This window comes from Dasypus novemcinctus, chromosome 3 (genome assembly GCF_030445035.2).
Source record: "Dasypus novemcinctus isolate mDasNov1 chromosome 3, mDasNov1.1.hap2, whole genome shotgun sequence".
Taxonomy (NCBI): domain Eukaryota; kingdom Metazoa; phylum Chordata; class Mammalia; order Cingulata; family Dasypodidae; genus Dasypus; species Dasypus novemcinctus.
Genome location: NC_080675.1, coordinates 185,696,994 through 185,719,150, shown reverse-complemented (window position 1 = coordinate 185,719,150; position 22,157 = coordinate 185,696,994). Strand labels below are relative to the sequence as shown.

Here is a 22,157-nt window from a genome sequence, read left to right as displayed (position 1 = left end):
TGAGTAGTATGTGCCTTAGAGTATGTCTTTTCAGATTTATTCTGATTGGGGTATAGTGTGCTTCTTGGATATGTATGTTCATTTCTTTCATGAGCGTTCAGAAATTTTCAGCTATTATTTCCTCAAAAACTCTTTCTGCCCCTTTTCCTTTCTTTTCTCCTCCTGGAACTCCCATGACACATATGTTGTTATGTTTCATGTTGTCATTCAACTCTCTGAACCCTTCCTCAATTTTTTCCATTCTTTTCTCTCCATTCTTTTCTCAATTTGATTTTGGCTGTTCTGTCTTTGGTATCAATTATTCTTTCTACCACCATTGTGAGTATGCTGTTGTATGCTTCTAATGTGTTTTTAATCTCACTTATTGTGTCTTTCATTCCCATAGCTCTGTTACTTTTCTGTTCAGGACTTCAAATTCTTTTTTGTGCTTGCTCTATGTCTTCTTTTCAACAAATCAATTTTATAATGTCTTCTTAATGTTATTTATCTCTTTAGCCATATTGCCTTTCAACTCATTAATTTGATTTTGGAAATTTGTTTGCATCTTGTTAATTAGTTTTCTCAAATCCTTTGTCTCTTCTGGGACTTTGATACATTCCTTTTCTTGGGTGATGTCTTCCATTTTCTTAGTATGGCTCATAATTTTTTGCTGATGTCTAGCCATCTTATTAGCATGGTAGTTAACTCAGATGCTCAATTTCTCTTTCATAGGGATTTTGTGATGGGAGGCTGTGTGTTACTGCTGCTCTTTGATTCTTGGTTCAACCTGGATCATTAGGATTGTCCCTGCTAATTGCTCAAAACTGGGCTCTGGACCCAGTAATTGGCTACAGACCTGCTTCCTAGGGCCCTGGGGAGGGCAGATGTAAAGGTCAGAAAAAGCCTCTTATTTACTTTTACTTTGCTCAATTGCACTTCCTTGGTCTGTCAGCAGATGGCGCTCCTTGGGCAGCCCTCTTGGTTCAGTCCTGGTCAAAGTGTGTTTGCTGCAACATGGATGGAATAAATGTGATAGAGAGGATCCTGCCTGGAGACTAAGAGCCTTGTAATTCAAACCTTCTCACAGACAGTTCTCCAGCCTTCTCTGGCAACCCCCTTCTTTTTCCCAGGTAGGAGATAATTCCACTCCCCTCTGTGAGGGTCAGATCTCTTTAGTCCCTTGCTGGCTCCCAAGGCAAACAATGGTGCAGCCCGACCCAACCTAGAAGGGCTCCTGGCCACAGCAAACCAAATTTGTGGGTAAAGCTGAGGCAGCCTTAGGCTGTGTCCCTCTCTCCTCTTTCCTGGGGTGGTGGGTCCCTGGAGCCCTTTGTCTGTAGTGGCCCAGAGGCCTGAGAGTTCTAAAGTGTCTTTAATGCAGGGGAGGGTGCCGGCAGCAGCCGCTGGTATAACTCACAGTTTTGTCATAGCAATTTCCGTCCTTTGTCTCTCTCTTCTGGGCAGTGTCCAGCCTTCGCCTGGTGTCCTAAACCCTTGAAGACTTTTTTCCAGGCCTGTCCTTTAGCTATTTTTCCGGGAGAGAAGAGTCCCGTATCTTGCTAGTACACCATCTTTTAGGAAGTCTGGCTCTGTTTCATCGTGCCAAAAGCCACTAAGCACCAGGCCAGTGAAACACGGGAACCTCTCTCTAGGGACAGTTGTGCTGCAGCATGCTGGCTGTGAAGGACATAGCAAGTGGAGTCATAATTACCAGAGTAATGTGAGTTAAACCTAAACAGTCACAACTGGCATTATGGGCTGCTGCCATGAAGAGGCAACACATATGGTATTGCAAGCCTGGATCTTGGATTGATTAACTGCGCTCAGAGAGGAAACTGTGCATAGATTAGTACCTATATACCTGATGAATATGATAATATCTCCTCTATTCTAGATCATAAGGAGAGGAATATTGAACATGCTAAGAGTCTTGGTAAATGTAACTCATTTTCTAAGTAGTTAATGAATGAGCATATAAAAGAATGGCTTTCTTAAGCACTATATTTTGCTTGCCATGTGCTTATCTTGCTGCTGCTTATTCTGTCCTTTGAGTTTGTTTAGGGCAGTCCCTCTTCTCATCCCTCTCCTAGCTGGCCTAGGCATAACCACGGCTGGGAACTGGGGGTGGCAGTTTCCTAGACAGCGCCAACATGCGAACAGTCAAGATCAAGCCCGTCAGCGTCGGGAGGACGCAGCCTCTGGCGGCACCTGCCCTTTCTCCTTCCCCTGGTCAGTACATCAGGGCTGGCCCCTTGTGGGATCATGCACTACCATTTTCTTTATCCTTGTAGGAGGTCCACGTATCTTCAAAATTCTAACAAATTTATTTCTTCCAAAATGAACGCCTTCCAGAACAAGGTATTAGTCATGCGGGGATTTCATCCTGTTCCCACCGGTGCCAAGCACGTCTTCCCTCAACCTCAACAGAAAAGCCAGAGGGTTTACCTACCCCTTGTCAGGTGGGGCCTCCTGCCCCTCACCAGCAGGAGGCAGCTCGGAAGGACCATCACCCGTCAGCGCCCCCTCAAGAGTAAGGGCGTAAACCTTACTGAGGGGAAGTTGAGGCACGTTAGTACAGAGATTAAAGCCATAATAATTGGGGCCCTAGGTGTGTCTATCTGGACTCTCCTTGTGCCTAAACTAGTTTTTGAAGACACCAAAGAAAACTCAGAGAATTCAGAGGGGGGAAATGTATGCTATTGGAGGTGTCCTCACAGGACTCCCCTCCCTGGCACTTTGTTATCCACCCATGGAAATGTCGCCTGTATATGGTCAGATCCCGTATTGTTCCCCATAAACATGTTTCCTTTTGCCCATAGTGCCCCAGCCCACACCTTTCTACAGTGGGTTTCAGCAGGAACCCCTGTCCACAATCAGACCCAATGCTGGGTTTGCAGACTTGCCATCCTCAGGTGCTACTGGACTTCCTTGGCAAATTGGACAGCGTGGAACGCCGTGCTGGCAGGCAGAAAACCACCATCGACAAGCTTGGAACAAGACCTTCTCATTTAAGACTCAGCTGCCGTCTTTTGACGAAACTCTCAATTATATTTTCCCTCGTAAGGAACGGGTGACTAAGCTCGGCCTCTTTAGGATACGCTGCACATGATGGCTTAGGGTGGTTAACGGCTGAGTCTGTCACCCTAGATCGCATCGCCCGTCTGCTTGGAACGACGAGGGGATCCGTGATAGGGGTGGATACTCCGAGTTGTGTGATTTTATTATCAAGGCTAGAACTAGGGTAATGCACACCCCCTGGTGGTTCTACCCATTGGCTGTTTTCGTGCCAGGTGGTGCTGCAACTGTCACTGAAAAACCTAACGTCTTTAGCTGTTGTCTTTTATACTGCTGCTGTGGAAGGTGGATGTGATGCTTGTCCTAGGCCAACGTAGGCTGCTACGTGGGGGTGGACCATGGGCACCCAGGCCCCCCGAGCCCTCAGCCTGTAGCCGCTGTGTGACCTACACATAAGTTAACAGTTAGCAACCCTCCCCAGAGCGTAAAGAACGCAGAGACGGGCCGTAAGCGCTGACTCCCCAAAGCAGCCGGCGCCCTTGTGAACCTCCCGCCTGCGAGCACAGCGGGAACATCTCCGGCCCCCTGCACGTCGTCAGGGGCAGCAGGAACGGTCCTCGTACCTGTGGAGTGTCCGCGCCACCCTCACGTCACCCCTCATCTTCCCTCTCTTTGAGGAGCGTAGAGCTGCCTTCATTCATTCTTTGACCAGCTGCCATCAGTGTCTCGTGTTCCTAAGTCCCAACAGAGCTTAAGTCTGATTCTCTCCGGTGCATTCTGGTCTCACGGCCCCTCCTTCAGGAGTTGTGTTGGAACAGGGGCCAAGTTTGAGCTCATCGTTCATACATTTGTTAAGCTGAATTTGAAAGCTCTTCCCATGAAGCATCCTTGGCTTGTGTACATCCTTCTGGTCCCAAAGGCTGAACCCTTGTTGGGAAGTTCATGGATTCTTTCCGATCTCACCTCCCAGTCACAGGAGCTTCACGGCTAACTCAGGCCCCACAGGCGGTCAGCTGTCAAGGCAGACATGGCCCACACAGCCAGCCGCTTCCCACCGTCACCCGGGCAGCGCCACAGGAAACGCCAGATCCTCTTTTCCGAGGTAAATTCGGAGGTGATTCAGGGACGCCTGTCGTCATTAGCAAAGGGCTGTTCCCTTTCCTTGCAGTATCAGGCCCTCTGCTAAAGAAAGGCCTGCGCCCCTCGCCCAGGAAAGCAGAAGTTTGTCCTGGAGGACAGTACAAGGAAAATGGGCTACTCTTGTCCGGAAACACTGCCCACACAGTGACAAGTTGTGGGAACAGCGTCAGGAAATAGAGTGGGTAGAGCGGGGATGCACACCCCGTGGCCAGAGCTGGAAGAGTTACTGGACGATACCCAAACATGTCATCAGAAGAGAGCACGGTGCCCCCCAGGGAGCCCACACAATGCACAACTTGGTGACAAAAATAGTTTTGCCCCATGAGCTTTGAGGATATATTCTCAAAAGATACTTTATAACATCTAGATCTGATAGGCTGCCTAATAGTCTTCTGGCTATTAATATATGCAGATATTTGTTTTTAAAACCTTGAGTAAAGCCCATTTTGGGTTGAGTGCTTTTCTTTTTAATAAAAGGTCTACAACAGATCTATTAAAACTCAAAAGCATTTTACCACCCTGAACCACATTTTCTAACACTTTCACTGTGTCAGTAAACCAGCCAATTATGGATATATCTGTTGGAAAGGAGTCATGCCTTGAAAAATCGAACATTTTACTTCTTAATAAAAATGGTCATGATTACTCAAGATTATATTTAAATTCAGAAAACATACAGGAAACAAGTCTACAATATTTCTGTAGTATTTTGCAATTTAATTAATTTCTCAGTACTCTTAAAACCCTTTACATTTCTAATACATACTAATAAAATCTAAACCACAGGACTAGACACAAAAGTTGTGCAGTTTATTTGAAACAGTTGTTTAATCAGAGTACATCGATACCACACTGTGAAACTTACAGATAGCTGAAGTATAGGTACTTTTATTTAGTTAAAAGAATTAAAACTCTTCACAGTTTCTGCAACCACAGTGGAAAAGCTTGTCACGGCAGATCATATTCAGGCCTGAGGTATAAGCTATGCACTTTGACATAAGCAACACAGAACTAAAGTTACAAGAACTGAATGGATTCCAATCATTGTGGAATTTGTTCTTTTAGCTTCAACTAAGTAAAAATTTAAATTTTTTCACAGAAAAAAAAATCAGGCAAATTAAAAATAAATTTCAAATAAACATGGTTCAATTCATTTATTTACCTTAATCAAGGCAGGCAAAGTACAGATGCTGTACATTAAAAATATACAAACACACCACTACGCATTATGTCGCTCTCTACAGACAAAAGGACCTTTTCTCAGCACTGCTCCTCTGATGCACATAACCACAGTTAAATGTACAAAGAGCCATCTGCTGGCCCAACGTAGCCAACTCCAATGAGCAAGACATCTATTAGCGTCCATATCCCCAGGCCACCAAAGCTAAAGAGCTTGCCCAATCCTTCTCGCCACTGGCCCAGGTAGAAACGATCCGCTCCAAATCCACCCAGGGTGATGCTGCAACAGGAAACGTCTTAAGTTTTTATTGTGGAAAAAATACATATTGCAAACTTACACAAACCTAAAGAGATACCCATTACCAGTGATCATATATAGTCAATCCAATTTGTCCAGACCCTCCCTCCCTGCCTGCAGCAGTTTGATATAATTGATGAATTCCAAAAAGAAATACTGGATTATGCTTATAATCTGATCTGTAGCTGGGCATGACTGAGTTATGACTAGGGCTTTGACTGGGCCCCACCCACCAAAGGGTGGGGACTCACAGATAAAAGGCACAGCAAAAGGCAGAGTTGGAGCTTTTGATGCGAGGGTTTCTGATGTTGGAGCTTTGATGTTGGAGTCTGATGCTGAAGCCTTAAGCTGGAGCCCTGGGAAGTCAGCTCACAGAGGAAAGAGAAGCCAGCCCCAGGAAGAGAGGAACCTTGAACCCAGAGAGAAGCAAGACCCAGGAACATGGGAACCCAGGAAGCCTGAACTTCACAGACGTCGGCAGCCATCTTGCTCCAAACAGACTTTGGTGAGGGAAGTAACTTATGCTTATGGCCTGATATCTGTAAGCTCCTACCCCAAATAAATACCCTTTATAAAAACCAACCAAATTCTGGTATTTTGCAGCAGCACCCCGTGGCTGACTAATACACTTTTCAATTCCTTGAAGCAAACCCTGGACCTTATCATTTACAGTGAACAGTTTTTAAAAAATTGTTGGCCTCTAAGGATAAAACTCCTGCTGCTGTTTCGAAGTCAGAGGTTCAGTGGAACATGGTAGTGGAAAGTGCAAAACAGGGAGGTAGGTAAGGGGTACCAGAACTCTATCATCGCTGCCACTTTTCTGTAAATCTAAGATGATTTCCCCATGGAATCTTTATTTTAAAGAATCAGTTATGAGTTTTAATATGGACCACTGCTGAAACAGCTGCAGCTAGTTACCGATTCCCATTTTTTTAGGTCTGATGTCCCATCCTGGATTCCTCTTTTACTGGCCAGATACACCTTTCTGCCAGGCAGCCCCTCTCTTTCCCAAGCCCAAACCCCAGCGCAGTGGTTCTCTCCCAGGGTCACTGCGGGGAAGAGTGCAGGGGGAGGCTGCCGGCTTCGACTGGGCAGGGTCCAGGGGTGCTAAACGTCCTACTACACGCAGGACAGACCCCGCGACAAGGAAGGATCTGGCCCCAACAGCTCTAGGACACGCAGACTCACAATACCAGCCCAGCTCCAAGCCTTCAACGCCAGGTGGCAAAACCTTTTTTAAAAATCAGAGAAGCAGGTGCTCAACCACTGAGCTACACCCTCCACCCTCTAGTGGCATAACTTTTTAATCAACTGTTTAACCAGCTCTTCACCTGCCCTCTCTTTAGGTGGGATAAGAATTGGTACAATTTTTAAAAACTATTTAAAAGTTTTAAGAAATAAAGTACATTTTTATGTAAAAATGATAGGTCCATAATTAACTTGGGATGGTGAAATTAAGAGATTTTTTTTCTTTTCTAGGATTTCAACATCAATCGTGTATTTTTTTAAATAAGAAACTTACTAAAACACCATAATCCTATCCTACAGGCATATCTCAGAGATACTGCTGCCTCAGTTCTGGCCTAACAAAAGAAAGCGAATAGCGAATAAAGTGAGACACAAATCTTTTGGTTTTCCAGTCATATAAAAGTTATGTTTACATTAGACTGTCTATCATAAAGTGTATAATAGCATGTCTAGTAAACCAACATACATACCTGAAGTTTTAAAATATTTTATTGCTAAAAAACGCTAACCATCCATAAGCCGTCAGCGAGCTGTGATCATTTCCTGGGGGAGGCTCGGGCCTCCCTCCACGTTGACAGCTGCTGACTGATCACGGTGGTGGAAGCAAAGCATAGGGTGGCTGTGGCAATTTCTTAAAATAAGACAACAAAGAAGTTTGCCGCATCTTGGCTAGAACTTCTGGGTAACTCATTGCTGCTTCCAGAGCAGCACCTGCTGCTTCTCCTTGTGCTTTTACGTTATAGAGACGGCTTCTTTCCATAAGCCGCATGAACCAGCCTCTGCTAGCTTCAAACTTTTCCTCTGCAGCTTGCTCACCTCTCTCAGCCTTCACAGAACAGAAGAAAGTCAGGGCCTTTCCTGGCTTAGGCTGTGGCTTACGGGAACGCTGTGGCCAGCGGGATCTTCTCCTCAGACCACTGACACGTTCTCCACATCGGCAGCGAGGCTGTTTCACTTTCTTATCACTCGTGGGCTCGCTGGAGGAGCGCTGTTAACTGCCTTCAAGAACCTTCCCTTTGCGGTCACAACTTGGCTGTTTGGCGCAAAGGGCCAGCTTTCGGCCACCCCAGCTTTTGGCACACCTTCCTCAAAGACTAACGATTTCTAGCGTTTGGCTTGAAGTGAGAGACGTGTGATTCTTCCTTTCACTTGGACACTCAGAGGCCACTGCAGGGTTACTAAGCGGCCTGATTTAAGATCATTTTCTCAGGAAACAGGAGAGGACGCGAGGGGGGACGGTGGTCGCTGGAGCCGTTAGAGCACACACTTATCAGTTAAGTCGGTGGCATCTGTGGGCACAGCGGCACCCCCAAGACAGCAAAGCATCATCGAAGACCACCAATCACATGTCAACATAACACAACAGAAAAGCTCGAAATATCACAAGAATTACCAAAACGTCATATAGAGACACAAAGTGAGCACACGTAGTTGGGAAAACGGCACCAACAGTCTTGCCTTCAATGTGTAGTAAATCAGTATCTGCGAAGCACAATTAAATGAAGTGCAACAAAACAAGGTATGCCTGTATTTTAAACAGTCTTTGGTAGACTGGAGAATTTACTGGTTCATGTGTAGGGCAGGGAACCCCACCTGGTCCCAACAATCTATACATACGACTCAGTTAAGTCTTCTCTAGAACATGAAGGCCTCTTGGGAGAAAAGTGAGCATTCCCACCATCAAATTCCACTAAGGTATGGACTGTGTATGTGGCAAAAGGAAAAAAACCCATGGACCTACACCACACAAACAGTAGCCCTAAGTTAAACCATGGACCACAGTCAATACACAATTACAAAAATGTGCTGTTGTCAGTTACAAGAAACGTTCCTCACCAAGGCAAGTTGTTAATAACAGGATGGTAAAAGGCAATCCTGTATTTTATGCATGATTGTTCTGTAAACCCACAATTCTCTCTGCAGCTATGTCTCCTGGAAAGTCCATGACATAAGTGGTAGATCTGAGCCTGGCTAAGCTCTATGTATGGAAGATTCCACTGACCCCAAAGAAACCCAAATGGCATCTTGGTAACATATTAGGAATGAAACTTACCTCAGAGCCAGAGCAGTAGACCATTTATAACCTCCAGTCCAATTGCAGTATAGCATTTTGGGAAAAGTGCGGTTACCTGAAAAAGAGAAAGAAAAAAACTTTGGTATAAAAATACTCTAACAGACTAACTGTAACTAAGGGCCTTATAATTCCAGGTACAAGGACCTAGGATAAAGTGGAGTAAACCAGACAGTGTGACTGTCATGGAACAGGAGGAGAAGAGCAGACCCAGAGGCAAACCAGGCAGACACACACTGCACGTGCAGCGGAGGTGCCTGCAGATGGCAGGAAAGAGTGCTAAGACCACGAGCCAGCGGGCGGGAAAGAGTGAAGCTGAGCCCCTACCTCGCACACGCACCCAAACAATTCCACATGGATTATACACCTCAGCGTGAAAGGCCCACCTGAACACTTTTAAAAGAAAAGAAATTTTCTTTATGAACCTGGGGTAGGAAAAGATTTCTTAAAAAGTAAAAAAAAATAGGCTATGAAAAACTACCAGCTTCAACTCAATCAATTCAATAATTCTGTTTGTCAAAAGACACCATAAAAAGTGCAAAAAGCCCAAACAAACAAAAAAGTTATAACCTGGAGAGGATCGTGGAACACCAAAGAATCAGTATCCCAAAACATCAAAGAATTCCTAGAAATCTTTAAGAAAAAGACAAAACTTAAGGATGGCAAGTATTGGAGGATTTATATCATCAAGCACTTATTATGTACTACTGGTAGAAACGTAAACTGACAAAACCATTTTGGAAAATAACACATACTGGAGAATATAGGCTAGAAAATTATTGCACATGTGTAACCAGGAGATATGCACAAAAATTTTAAGAGCAACAAAGCCTGTAACAGAAAAAACAACAACTATAAATAACCAGAATACCTAGGAGGACAGATAAACTATGAAACAAAAAATAAATAAGCAAAGTCACATGGATCAAAATTAGAACCATAATATTCAGAAGAATAAAGGAAGGTCCAGTTCACCACAAACAGCCTGGCATCATTTTACATAGATCTAAAACAGAGACAATTGAATAGTATATTGTACTACCTTTTATTACATACATATGTGACAGAAATATAAAAAATAAGGAAAGGAGGGGGCAGAGAGGCTTACAAAAGGGAGGGGGAGCCGTGGGAGGGTCAAGAAGACACGGAGCAAGCGAGACACGGAGCAAGCGAGCCACGGAGAAGCCCCGGCGGCTGCAGTGGCATCGGCACCAAGTCATTAGTTTGCGTAAAACTCAATTAGCCTACATTATGCTTTATCCCTTACCTATTTTTTCTTTTATCAAATATTACAGATAATAGAGCCACAAATTTTCTGGATGACTGTTTTTTGGATTTTTTTTTCGTTTACAAGGTTTATTAATGAGGTTTGGCATAACTAAAAGACCGCTGATTAATGTTTCCGATCAAATAATTTAAATTTAATTCTCAAATTTCAGATTAAAGTTCCTTAAGTAAACATAAATAGGAAAAAGATTTTGCTTGCTAACTTTCTGAAACAATGTACTTGAACTGCGACTCACCTAAGCAGTGGACGTGGTCCCGCACGGTGCAGTTGGCAGTGTACCGCTGCCGCGGACAGGACACTGCCATGCAGCTAGTGGAATTGGAGCACTCGTAATCTGTTTCTGGAAGCTGCCAGCAAAATCTGCAAGTCATGTTGATGACAAAGTTCTTTTGGTCGTTGGAGTCCTGATCCTATATATCAAAGTATACAGAACTGTTAAGTGTGTCAATAAAATGACAGTCCCATGGCACAAAGCTCTAAAACACTTGTATTTCTGACCTAGTAGAAAGTGGTAACAAAACAGTATGTATACAAAATGGGGGTGTACGGTACGATTCAACAATCATAAAAATATACACCCAAATACATAAACCCAAGAAAAAAATCCACCTAAATTCCCGTCAAAATGTTAACAAAGGTGATTTCAGGATGGTAAAGATTATTTTATCATTTCTGCTTAGCTACATTTTCAATAATGAGCATGTATACTTTCGTAACACGGAAAAGGGAAATTCATTTCGTAAAGCCACAGTCACAGAGCGAACAGGCGGGTGTGTCTGTTCGGTCCCCACAGGAGCCTGATACTCCCACAGGCAGGACACGCCGCCTGCTTCACGCCTCCAAACCTCCCAACACCTCCACCTGCTCCAGGGACTCAGGGCTTTCCCTGCTGCAAGCACCCCAAGTGCCGACCATCCCACAGGCAGCGCTGGCACAACCACTCTCGACTCTGAGAAACCAGAGGACACGGAGAGGCTCGGGGAGTGTGTGCCCTGTAGGCCCTGAGCTTTTGAAACGAGCATTTTCCATTTCAACTTGAGAAGTGATTCTGTTTTCTGTTTATAAAAATAGCACATATTCTTTGTATGGCATACATTTCGAAAATACAGCAAAAAACCTGCAACCTCACCAAAGATGACACTTTTAAACTTCTTTCAGTTATTTTCTATGTATATATCTATACATTAAAGTAAGAGGAATTATACTGAAAGTATTTAGTATTCTTTTTACTTTGGTAAGTATACTGTACTACATAGTTTTCAAAAATATTTGTAAATGGTCACAGAACCATATCTGGGATTATCATATTTATTAATCTTTTTGACCAATGAAAAACTTTTTATGGATGGTGTTCAAAACTAAGTAAGGAAACATGGTTTTAAAACATCTGCATATTTTTCGTCATTATTTGTTTTAAACTAGGTAAATCTGTCCTCCAGCAGCCACTGCCCTCCCAGTTGCCAAGCTCTGCTCCCAGGACTCCCTGTGCTTCCAGGGAGGTCCATTCCACCATCACTCAGGTTTACAGCACATGTTACATCTTTTATCTTTTAATTTAACTTTTTCCACTGATGCTTACTTTTTTCACTTAATATTCTCACTACCAACATCTCCAGGGCTGCCTAGTTCTTTTAAACGGCGGCAGTGTATTCATTCCATTACATGGATGAACCGTAATCTAAACAGTCCTCCTTGGACATTCAGCTTGTTTCAAACCTTCTGCCTTGATGAGCAGGGCTGCAAAGAATATCTTTACAAACATAAGTATATGCATCTGTGTGCAAAAATTCCTAGATACCGAATTGCTAAGCCTAAGACTGGATTTGTCAATTTGACAGATAATGACAAACTGCTCCAAGAAGCTGCCAGTCTGCCTTCCCAATAACAACGAATACAAGCATGTGTGTCCTTATACCTTTATCACCCAGAATGTTATTAAACTGTTTGGGTTTTTTTGTGTGTGAATGTGATAGGATAAAAAGTATTAATTTTTATTTAATTATGAGAAAAATTAAACATATTCTTCATATATATATATATATTTTTTAAGATTTATTTTTATTTATTTAATTCCCCTCCCCTCCCCCAGTTGTCTATTTTCTGTGTCTTTTTGCTGCGTCTTGTTTCTTTGTCCGCTTCTGTTGTTGTCAGCGGCAAGGGAAGTGTGGGCGGCGCCATTCCTCGGCAGGCTGCTCCCTCCTTCGCGCTGGGCGGCTCTCCTTATGGGTGCACTCCTTGCGCGTGGGGCTCCCCTGTGTAGCACGGCACTCCTTGCGCGCATCAGCACTGCGCATGGGCCAGCTCCACACGGGTCAAGGAGGCCCGGGGCTTGAACCGCGGACCTCCCATGTGGTAGACCGACGTCCTAACCACTGGGCCAAAGTCGGTTTCCCAATAATCTTCATATGTTGAAAGTCCATTTGTATTAAGCCCTAAACTCACTTTTCTAAAGGACTATCATTTTTTTCCTACTGATATTTATACTATGGATATTAGTGCATTGTCACGTTAGAAATACTTTTCCCTAGTTTGTCTTTTGAATTTACAATTTTTAGGCCAGGCAGAAATCTCTAATTTTCAGTAATCTACTATGTCAAGTCTATATTTTATGGCTTCTAAACTTTATTTCATTCTTGCTTTGAAATTATATATTTTTTAACTGTTTTTTTTAGTACTTTATGGCTTCATTTTTCACATTCAGTTTTGAGCTCTCTGGAATTTATTTTGGACAAGAGAAGGAATCCACCTTAAATGTTTTCTAGATAGCTATCCAGGCAAACCAACATTTACTGAATCTACCTTCTCCCCACCAGAAAAGGACAGACCCCTTGTAAAGCTGACAATCTATGGTAAAATGATTTGTTACTTCTCCCTCTGCACAAGAGCTGTCATGACTAAAGACACAGAATTCACTAGAAGAAACTGCACCCATTTCACACAGGTGAGGGAACTGACCCACATTTCCAGCAGACACCAACCGCGGCAATCTGAACTACAGCTATCCCATACGGAAAAGATCACAGGATTTTTTATTTCTAATTTCTACTTATATGTTTGACAGAGCAGTTATCAAAATAACTTCTTTGGCCGTAGTATCCCAGATGAGAATTCCTTGGCCAGGGAGTCCTTAGGTAGTAGGAATGGAGCAGGATTGGACGAGTTTATTTTCTCCATTTATTTTAAATTCAAAATAAGGAGAGGAGAGGGATGTGTGCATGGACACACAAATGAGAGAGAACACATGCATTTGTGTGTGCCTGGGACAGTCGCAGATCACTTCCTTCTGACACGTAACTACCTACCAAGGAGAGCCCCTGCAGACCCTCACTGGGCCAGGAGGAAAGAGGGACAAGAGCAGCCTCCTGCCTTTCCTACCTTCTGCCCTGGCCCCGCCTCCTGCCTGGCCCCAGGGTCCTACCTCCTGCATGTCCCCACCTCCTGCCTGGCCCCATGGTCCCACCTCCTGCATGGCCCCGCCTCCTGCCTGGCCCCAGGGTCCTACCTCCTGCATGGCCCCACCTCCTGCCTGGCCCCATCGTCCCACCCCCTGCATGGCCCCGCCTCCTGCCTGGCCCCAGGGTCCTACCTCCTGCATGGCCCCACCTCCTGCCTGGCCCCATGGTCCCACCTCCTGCATGGCCCCGCCTCCTGCCTGGCCCTATGGCCCCACCTCCTGCCTGGCCCCATGGTCCCACCTCCTGTCTGGTCCCGCCTCCTGTCTGGCCCTATGGCCCCGCCTCCTGCCTGGCCCCGTCTCCTGCCTGGCCCCACCTCCTGGCTGGCCCCACCTCCAGACAGCCCACTCCCTTAAGGGACTGTTCCTGCTTTTGAGAGAGGCTTATCCCTGGGGCTCTCCTGGGGCAGCCTTCCCATCACACACCCAAGGACAGCAGACTCCCATTCTTTCCAGGACTCACCATTACTCCTAGGAAGGGAAGTGGGTGAGATGAATACTCCAGGGGCAGGAGGAAGACTCCAACCCACAGGGCGAAGCCCAGAAGTTCAGAACCTCCCCCAGCTTTGTAACTTCTCTCTATCCTAGTTTTCCCGTCTGCTGCCTGTCTTCCACTAAATGAAACTTTACTTGTCTTTGGAAACTTAAAGAAGGAAGAGACTGATGACTACGCCTCACTCAGTAACCAGCTTTGGGAGACAAACATCAAGTAGCTGCTGCAAAAAACAAAGGGGACTTCATAACAGGAAAGTTGCCCTCAGACCCATTTCCTCTCTGTTCACTGAGGACCTAACTAGGAGCTAGGCCTGTGAGACAGAAGATTAAGGCTCCCAAGAAAGGGTTCAGCCATTGCCAATGCGGAGAATGCTACATTAGACACAGCAGCAAAGACTCCTCCTTCAAGGGCGATCGTCATGACCACCTTGCAACTAAGCATCATTTTCCATAAAGGGTGAAGCAATGTATGAAAATGTCAAATAGTTAAATTTGCAAAAACTAAAAATTCAGACACGGAGATGGCATGGAATCTTCTTTCCCTTTTGCAGACCACGTTCCAAGGCAGGTAACAAGGTACGGGTTCAAGTAACGAAGGACAGCTGCACACTAGCTATGGCAAAGCCAGGTGCCAGGGCATATATCCCCACAACGGAAAGTGCTGTAGTACCATGGCCCACCTGCTGAAGGTGCAGGGGCGGGGCGGCCTGGATTCAGCGGCCTCAAGCGGGTGGTTCTAGCAGAAGCAGACACCCCAGAGCATGCTGGAAGAAGCACCACCTAGGAAAGCCTTTCTGGGTTCCTTCCTGCTCATGCCAGAATTCCAGGAGGAGATGCAGCCGCGAATATTCTAACGGGATCATTTTTAATGGGCAAACGGCTAATGCATCTTTTTCTATTTCCAATTTTCTGTAAGAAATCTGTTAATTACTCCAACTTATCCTCATGTCAAAAAATTGCCATCTGAACCCTTGCAACCAAATCTTACTTTAAAATGGAAGCTTTAGTCTTCTGGTATAGTTGGCTTTTTCCCTAAAATATTATCGACAAAATGCAGAGCACTTTCTCTCAGAATATCCCCCCAATCGTCAAGTCTACACTACTTTTAACTTGTGGGTGATGAAGAATTTGTGCAGAGCAAGAAGGTGTACTTACCACACAGGTCACGGAAGGCCTGACCGTGCAGTCAAAGGTGACAGGTTTCCCATAGACACAGGAGGAGTTCATCCTGCACGCCATGCAGTCTGCAGGAAGTCTGCTACATAAACCATTGCTTGGACATTTCATCACATATGGCGGGATTTCGGTGCTTTCTGCGAGAGGTGAGAGAGCAGTTTATTTTCTTGTAATACTGAAGAGAATAACAGAGGGGTGCAATCATTTTCTAAGGCTAAGATACACGATCATTAGCAACGAGATACACACACAGGGGTGACTGTCCATGCTGAGATCAGACACGTGACAGCTGACTAGCAAAGAAAGAGGCCAGCGCTTGCTCAAACCCAGCTAGGGACTGTGTAACTGGAAACAGACTGTATGTCTGCTGAAAGCTGGTGAGACCTGAGATTCAAAACTCTGGAACTTTATTTCATAAAGAACAAAAAAACTGAACAATAAGAAGCAACAACCTAGGCAAAGAGTGTTCTAGGCCCAGGGACGAAGAGGAATGAAGGGCTTTAGGCAGGAGAGAGTTCCAAAGATGCTCAGGCAGCCAGTGGTGCTGGAGAACGGGGCGGCAGGCAGTCACATGGGGCTGAGCAGGGAAGTGAGGAGTCTGGGCTGCAGTCTAAGTGGGTGAGACGTAACCGATCCACATGTACCTCTATGGGGCAGCACTCAGTTAAACCATCCCCACAGAAAAGACAACAGGGGCCTGGTTAGGGCGGTGGCACAAGTGGATTCCACATGTGTTCTATGGGTGACTGTTAAGATCTGCAATGGGCTAGAGGAGTGAGGGGAAACAATGAATCAGGACTTGGGCTCAAGCAAAATTCAGGGAGAAACAGGATGCTTTTTTGTTGATTGACTGTTATAGGGGGTGGGTGAAAAAGGAGTTCCATTTTGGACACGTTAAGTTTGAGAAGCCACATAATGAGTGAAGTTGAGATGTCAAGCAGACATCTGGAGAGTCTTTATAAATACACACTATACACAGTAAACACAAAGCAGGGTTCACTATAAGTTAAAACCCGAATTTAAGGGAAGCACACGTGGCTCAAGCTGCTGGGTGTCCGCCTACCACATGGGAGGTCCTGGGTTTGGTTCCAGGTGCCTCCTGGAGAAGACAAGCACGACAGTGAGCTGGAGTGACAGGTTGGCACAGCAAGCTGATGCAACAGATGATGTAACAAGGAGACACAGAGGTAACACAATGAGACACACAACAAAGCAGGAAGCGGAGGTGGCTCAAGCAGTTGAGCACCTCTCTCCCAGTGGGCAGTCCCAGGTTCAGTTCCCGGTGCCTCCTTAAGAGAAGATGAGCAGACACAGAAAGCCCACAACGAATGGACACAGCAAGCACAAATAACAAGGGGTGTGGGGAATAAATTTTCAAAATTAATCTTAAAAAAAAAAACAACACCCTAGTTTATGATTTAAAGTGTGGCAACATGTACGGATCTCCCACATATTATGAGAAGAGAAAGAGGCCAGACTCAAAAGGCTACATCTTATTTGACTTCATTTGTAAGACATTCTGGAAAAAGGTAAAACTAGAGAGTGAAAAACAGATCAGGGGCTGGGAATGGGAGGGGGGACAGTTAACTACAAAGGAGCAGAAGGGAAATGTGGACGATTTTGGAACCGTTCTTGATCTCGACTATGGTGGTGGTTACACAACTGTACGGATTTGTGAAAAGTCACGGAACTATACATTAAAAAGTGGGAATTTTACTGTATCTAATCTCTATCTCAATAAATCCGACTTAAAAATTTTTTTAAAAGCCAGATGGATCCATTTATCACTGGTAACATTCGCAAACGTGTGTGTAAAAAAGACCACAGGTGGAGCTCAGCGGTTGAGCACTCACTTCACATGCACAAGGTCCCAGGTTCAATCCCCCATACCTCCTAAAAATTAAAAATAAAACAAACAAGGAAGACCCTGGGCCGCACGGGTCACAGTAGTTCTGTAAGACACTGGGCCTGGGCAGCGAATGAGCTCAGGAACCTGCACGCACAGCCGCTCAAGCCCTCTAACTACACTCCAGGTTATCCCTGTCGTGCCAGATCACTCTGCCTTGGACAGACCTCACAAAAGGGGGCGACAGTGTGTGATTAAGTCTACACTAAACATCAAGAGAAAGGACAGAGTGGTAGTTCCAATAACCTTCCAAACAGATGAGCCTCACCACAACACTGTTTTTGGTTGGGGACTGATATAAGGGAAACGGAACTATGAGTAGGTACTGCCGGTACCTCCAGGAATAAACCCTTTGTGAGGCTGTGAGCTGACCTCATTAGTCATGACAGTGCTCTGGAGATCAAGGTTAAATGGGGTACTGCTACATGGATGCTAGATGGAAGGACAGTCTACAGATTATTTAATTTTAGGATTAGGATTATGAGAAACCATAGTGCTTGGTCTCTAGTGTGCTGGAATGGAGAGCTCAAGAGGATGGAGCTGGAGACACCTGCAGTTAAAGCAGGGTTCTGCTAACAGCCAGCTGTGTGACTGGGGGCAAAAGCACAATGGCCAAGCCCCTCACTTAAAAAGGGCCCCAAGTCTCTGGCACAGTATCTGTGTCAGCAGAGGTCAATGCCAATTTAAGAAGTGTTCTATGACCAAGCTTACTTTTTTGTGCATCCCTTTGTTTTTCCTGGAGTTAATAATAGGCTTTTTCCTTATCTTTATATCAATCTGTTTACCCTCAAGTACAACCTATCAGTTCTATTTTTCTTTCCTGAAGACCTTCCTCTGGCAGCCCTCCGTTCTCCTGGACTGAGGCCTTTGTAAGACTGCTGCACGTATAATCCTGGACTTTCCTTATTTCTCTTCTGGTTGGTTCTCCTGTTTTCTGAGTCCCATTGATTTACTTTTAAATTTAATTCCCTCATTTTGTTAAAATACATCTTTGAGTGGTTTCCAAAGAAAGAATATATGAGATGCAAAAATTCTGAGTCTTTGTCTAAAATAATTGCATTCTACCTTGATGTTGATTAATAGCAGGACTTGATAGAGAACTTCCAGTTGGAAATCATTTTATCTCAAAATTTTAAAGCCTCTAGCTTCCAGTGTTGATTTGAAAAGTAAATAATAAATCTAGGGAAACGGACTTTGGCCCGGTGGTTAGGGCGGCCGTCTACCACATGCGAGGTCCACGGTTCAAGCCCCGGGCCTCCTTGACCCGTGTGGAGCTGGCCCATGCGCAGCGCTGATGCGCGCAAGGAGTGCCGTGCTACACAGGGGTGTCCCCCGCGTAGGGGAGCCCCACACGCAAGGAGTGCACCCATAAGGAGAGCCGCCCAGCGCGAAGGAGGGAGCAGCCTGCCGAGGAATGGCGCTGCCCACACTTCCCGTGCCGCTGACGACAACAGAAGCGGACAAAGAAACAAGACGCTGCAAAAAGACACAGAAAAAACAGACAACCGGGGGAGGGGAGGGGAATTAAATAAATAAAAATAAATCTTTAAAAAAAATAAATAAAAAATAATAAATCTATTAGCAAAATTTCATTACTTATAAAGAAAAAACCTTCAACAAATAAAAGTTTTTAAATTGCTATTATTAGTTGCATTAATTCATTAAATGTTTATTGACTAAAAAAAAAAGTCTCCAAAATCGTGTGAAAATTAAAGGTGCTTATGTATACATAATGTATTTAAAATGCTGAGTACAAGTTAGGGGCTCAAAAACATCTACCATTTGAGAAAATGAAAATTTCAGTCTTAAAGATGTTAAGGTTTGTTCAAAATCACAGAGGCAGTCTGTGGCAAAACTGGAGCCAGGACCCAAATCTTCCAATTTCCAATTCAATGGGACAGCAGGGTACCAACTCAGGTACTCATTATTCTACACTGGTTCTTCAATAAGGCATAATGTGCTAATATAACATTTACAGTTTTATGATACTAAAGTTAAAAATAATTGTCTTCACATTAATAACATGTTCAGTTCAGTAACTAGCAACTATTTTCCCAGCCAGCCTAGCCTGGTGTACAACATATTTTCATAAGATAAGAGAGGATCAAAATTGCAAAGATTCTTGGAAAGGGAGATGGGATTTCAAAAATATCCAAAAGAGCCAGAAGTCTTGTTACTTTCTCAATAAAATATTCTACATCTTAAATTCAAGTATGCTGCTTATCTTTTAGTAATCTCTTACATTCAAATAAAAATCAGTAAAAGAACTCTGCCAGTTTCAATTCATTAAAATAAAGGGAATCTGGGAAGCGGACTTGCCCCAATAGATAGGGCATCTGCCTACCACATGGGAGGTCCTCGGTTCAAACCCCAGGCCTCCTTGACCCATGTGGAGCTGGCCCATGCACAGTGCTGATGCGCACAAGGAGTGCCCTGCCACGCAGGGGTATCCCCCATGTAGGAGAGCCCCACACGCAAGGAGTGTGCCTTGTAAGGAGAGCCGCCCAGTGCAAAAGAAAGTGCAGCCTCCCCAAGAATGGCACCACACACACAGAGAGCTGACACAGCAAGATGACGCAACAAAAAGAAACACAGATTCCCAGTGTCATTGATTAGGATAGAAGTGGTCACAGAAGAACACACAACGATTGGACACAGAGAGCACACAACTGGGGGGGGAGGGGAGAGAAATAAATTTAAAAATATATAATAAAAAACAAAACAAAGCAAAATAAAATAAAATAATGGGAATCTAAAGGGAGGAAACTATAGAGACAAAGGTTCCACTGATCAAACACATGAATACTCTTTTAAAACAGGTGCTACTGAAAATCCCTAAGAAAAATCCTTTTTCTATTCTGCTGTCCCCATTTCTACTGTGGCTGGACATTTAGAATCACAAAGGCAAATAACATCAGAGGTCCAAGCTAATCCATCCCCTTAAAGGCAAGAAAACTAAAGCCCAAAGGAGTGAATGGTTAACCCAGGGTCCCAGGAGCAGTGACACCTAGACTCCCTCTCTGGGATCCTTCCATTTGGCACAGCCTTGCCAGACCCTTTAAAACTCATAAAAAGTAAAATAAAGCAACCACTGGCATTGGGCGTTGCAGCAGAAGACCCCTTTCTGAGATGGGATTGTTCAGAGAACAAAAAAGTGACCTGCAGATATTTTCCAAGAAAAAGGAACACACCCTACAGGGTTGCTGTAAGCAACACCTGCTGATCACACTAGTTCGCATCCAGGGCAGAGAGCTTATCAGAATCAATGAGTATCTGTTCCTATGTAAAATGAAACACTGTTAGCTACTCAGACCATTTCCTCACTAGCTTCCCTGCCCTATAGGAGCTTCCCCTTTCCACCCTCTCAAGTGTAACGCCTTACTTTCTAAATAGGATGGTGCCCTATTGGGGAATGGCTCCGTAAAGCTGGGATTCTAAAGTGCAGGAAAAATTTTTCTTTTATCATTTCCAAAATAAGGAACAGGGTTCAAGAGGAAATTTTCGAAAGGGAAGAAAGCATTGGTTGCAGGTTCTTTTGATGGATAAAGTGGATAAAACAATGGAAACATGAAGAAGATGGGAATGAAGACTGGGATTGGAAAAAGAAATGAAGTAGGAAAGTCCCAGGGTATTTCAAATATCAGGACTGTCTATAGAAAATGTCTGTGAACCTGCCCTGAGTCCATGTAATTTAACATACAATAGTTAAAACATTAGAAAATGGACATTTATTTCACATGCTATAAGAAATTTTATTTAAAAAGAGAAAAACCACTAGATAGAAATATATACATTTACTAGAATAGAAAATGTGTAGTACCTGCTGCCCTGGGATGTCCTGTAAATGTACGTGTTGGGCCTGGGTCCTTTACAGACTGAGCCAGCGGCTGCGAATGCTCTAAATTTAAGGATCCTACAATTAGAGAAACATGTTATCCTGGGATATGAAAATGCCAGTTAATAAAGACATACTATACACAGTAAACGTGGAGCAGGGTTCAGTGTAAGTTAAAAGCCAATTTAAGTGTGGCAACACGTACCGATCTCCTGTGTATTATAAGAGAAAGAAGCCAGACTCAAAAGGCTACATTCTGTTTGATTCCATTTATATGACATTCTGGAAAAGGTAAAACTAGAGGGGAAGAACACGGATCGGGGCTGGGAATGGGCGCGCAGCAAACTACAAAGGAGCAGAAGGAAAGGTGATGGAGCTGTGTGATTAACGCGCAGGGCCTATTCTAGGCCAGTAACTGCCCAGGAAAACCGCACGACCAGACTGTCCACAAAACCACAGGACTCAGCGCCGCAGGGCTCTGGACCACTAGAGGACAAAGCGGGGCCTCGGCACCCGGTTCCGCTTGCCGGGCCGAGCCCGGGGCGTCCCGGAGCGGAGGGGCGGCCTCAGAGCAGCTCCCGGGGCCCCTCCGCTCCCTCAGCCCCGCTCCCGCGTGGACCCGGGCATTTAACTCACCGCCGCCGGACAGGATGTAGAACTGGGAGACGAAGAGCAGCACGCGACACAGGCGCGCCATCTTGCCCGCGCGCGCACTTCCGGGGCCGGGGCACGGCGGGCCGGGGGCGGAGCCGGCGGGAGGGGCGGGGCCGGCGGGAGGGGCGGGGCTGGTGGGAGGGGCGGGGCCTAGCCGGGCCCGGAGTGAGCCGTGGGAGGGGCGGGGCACGCCGGGGGCGGGGCACGCCGGGGGCGGGCCGGCGGGGAGGAGCGGAGCCTAGCCCCGAGCGGAGCGGCCCTAGGGGCGGGGCAAAGCCTGGCGCGGGGTGGGCCCGAGGGGCGCGGCCGGGGCGGGGCGGAGTTGATCCCAGCCCCGTCCTGGGGCGGCAGCTTCAGCTGTCTGTCCTCAAACTCAACCTCCTGACGCCCATCAGAGAAGCCTGATAGGTAGTAGCCCC

At 45.3% G+C, this 22,157-nt stretch overlaps 1 protein-coding gene across 2 annotated transcripts; it reads right to left on the bottom strand.

Annotated features, from left to right (window-relative positions):
• Positions 1 to 257: 257 nt before the first annotated feature.
• Positions 258 to 21,817, bottom strand: TM2D3 (TM2 domain containing 3). Of its 2 annotated transcripts, XM_004477896.3 has the most exons (6): positions 21,721 to 21,817; positions 21,070 to 21,162; positions 15,323 to 15,480; positions 10,454 to 10,628; positions 8,913 to 8,988; positions 258 to 5,593 (listed from the first exon to the last, which is right to left on the bottom strand). In XM_004477896.3, exons 1-6 carry the CDS (start codon positions 21,779 to 21,781, stop codon positions 5,428 to 5,430), a joined length of 729 nt encoding a protein of 242 aa, XP_004477953.1. In that variant the 5' UTR covers positions 21,782 to 21,817; the 3' UTR covers positions 258 to 5,427. The 2 variants fall into 2 exon arrangements, with proteins under 2 accessions (XP_004477953.1, XP_071070510.1); XM_071214409.1 differs by lacking the exon at positions 21,070 to 21,162 and having other exon boundaries at positions 5,274 to 5,593; positions 21,721 to 21,801.
• Between the last annotated feature and the right edge of the window lie 340 nt (positions 21,818 to 22,157).

Coding starts and splice junctions, on each gene's coding strand:
- TM2D3 (XM_004477896.3), bottom strand. CDS start 21,781: ATGGCGCGCCTGTGTCGCGTGCTGCTCTTCGTCTCCCAGTTCTACATC. Junction 10,629..15,322: donor GGCCTTCCGTGACCTGTGTG/GTAAGTACACCT, acceptor TTTGATATATAG/GATCAGGACTCCAACGACCA. Junction 8,989..10,453: donor GGACCACGTCCACTGCTTAG/GTGAGTCGCAGT, acceptor TCTCTTTTTCAG/GTAACCGCACTTTTCCCAAA.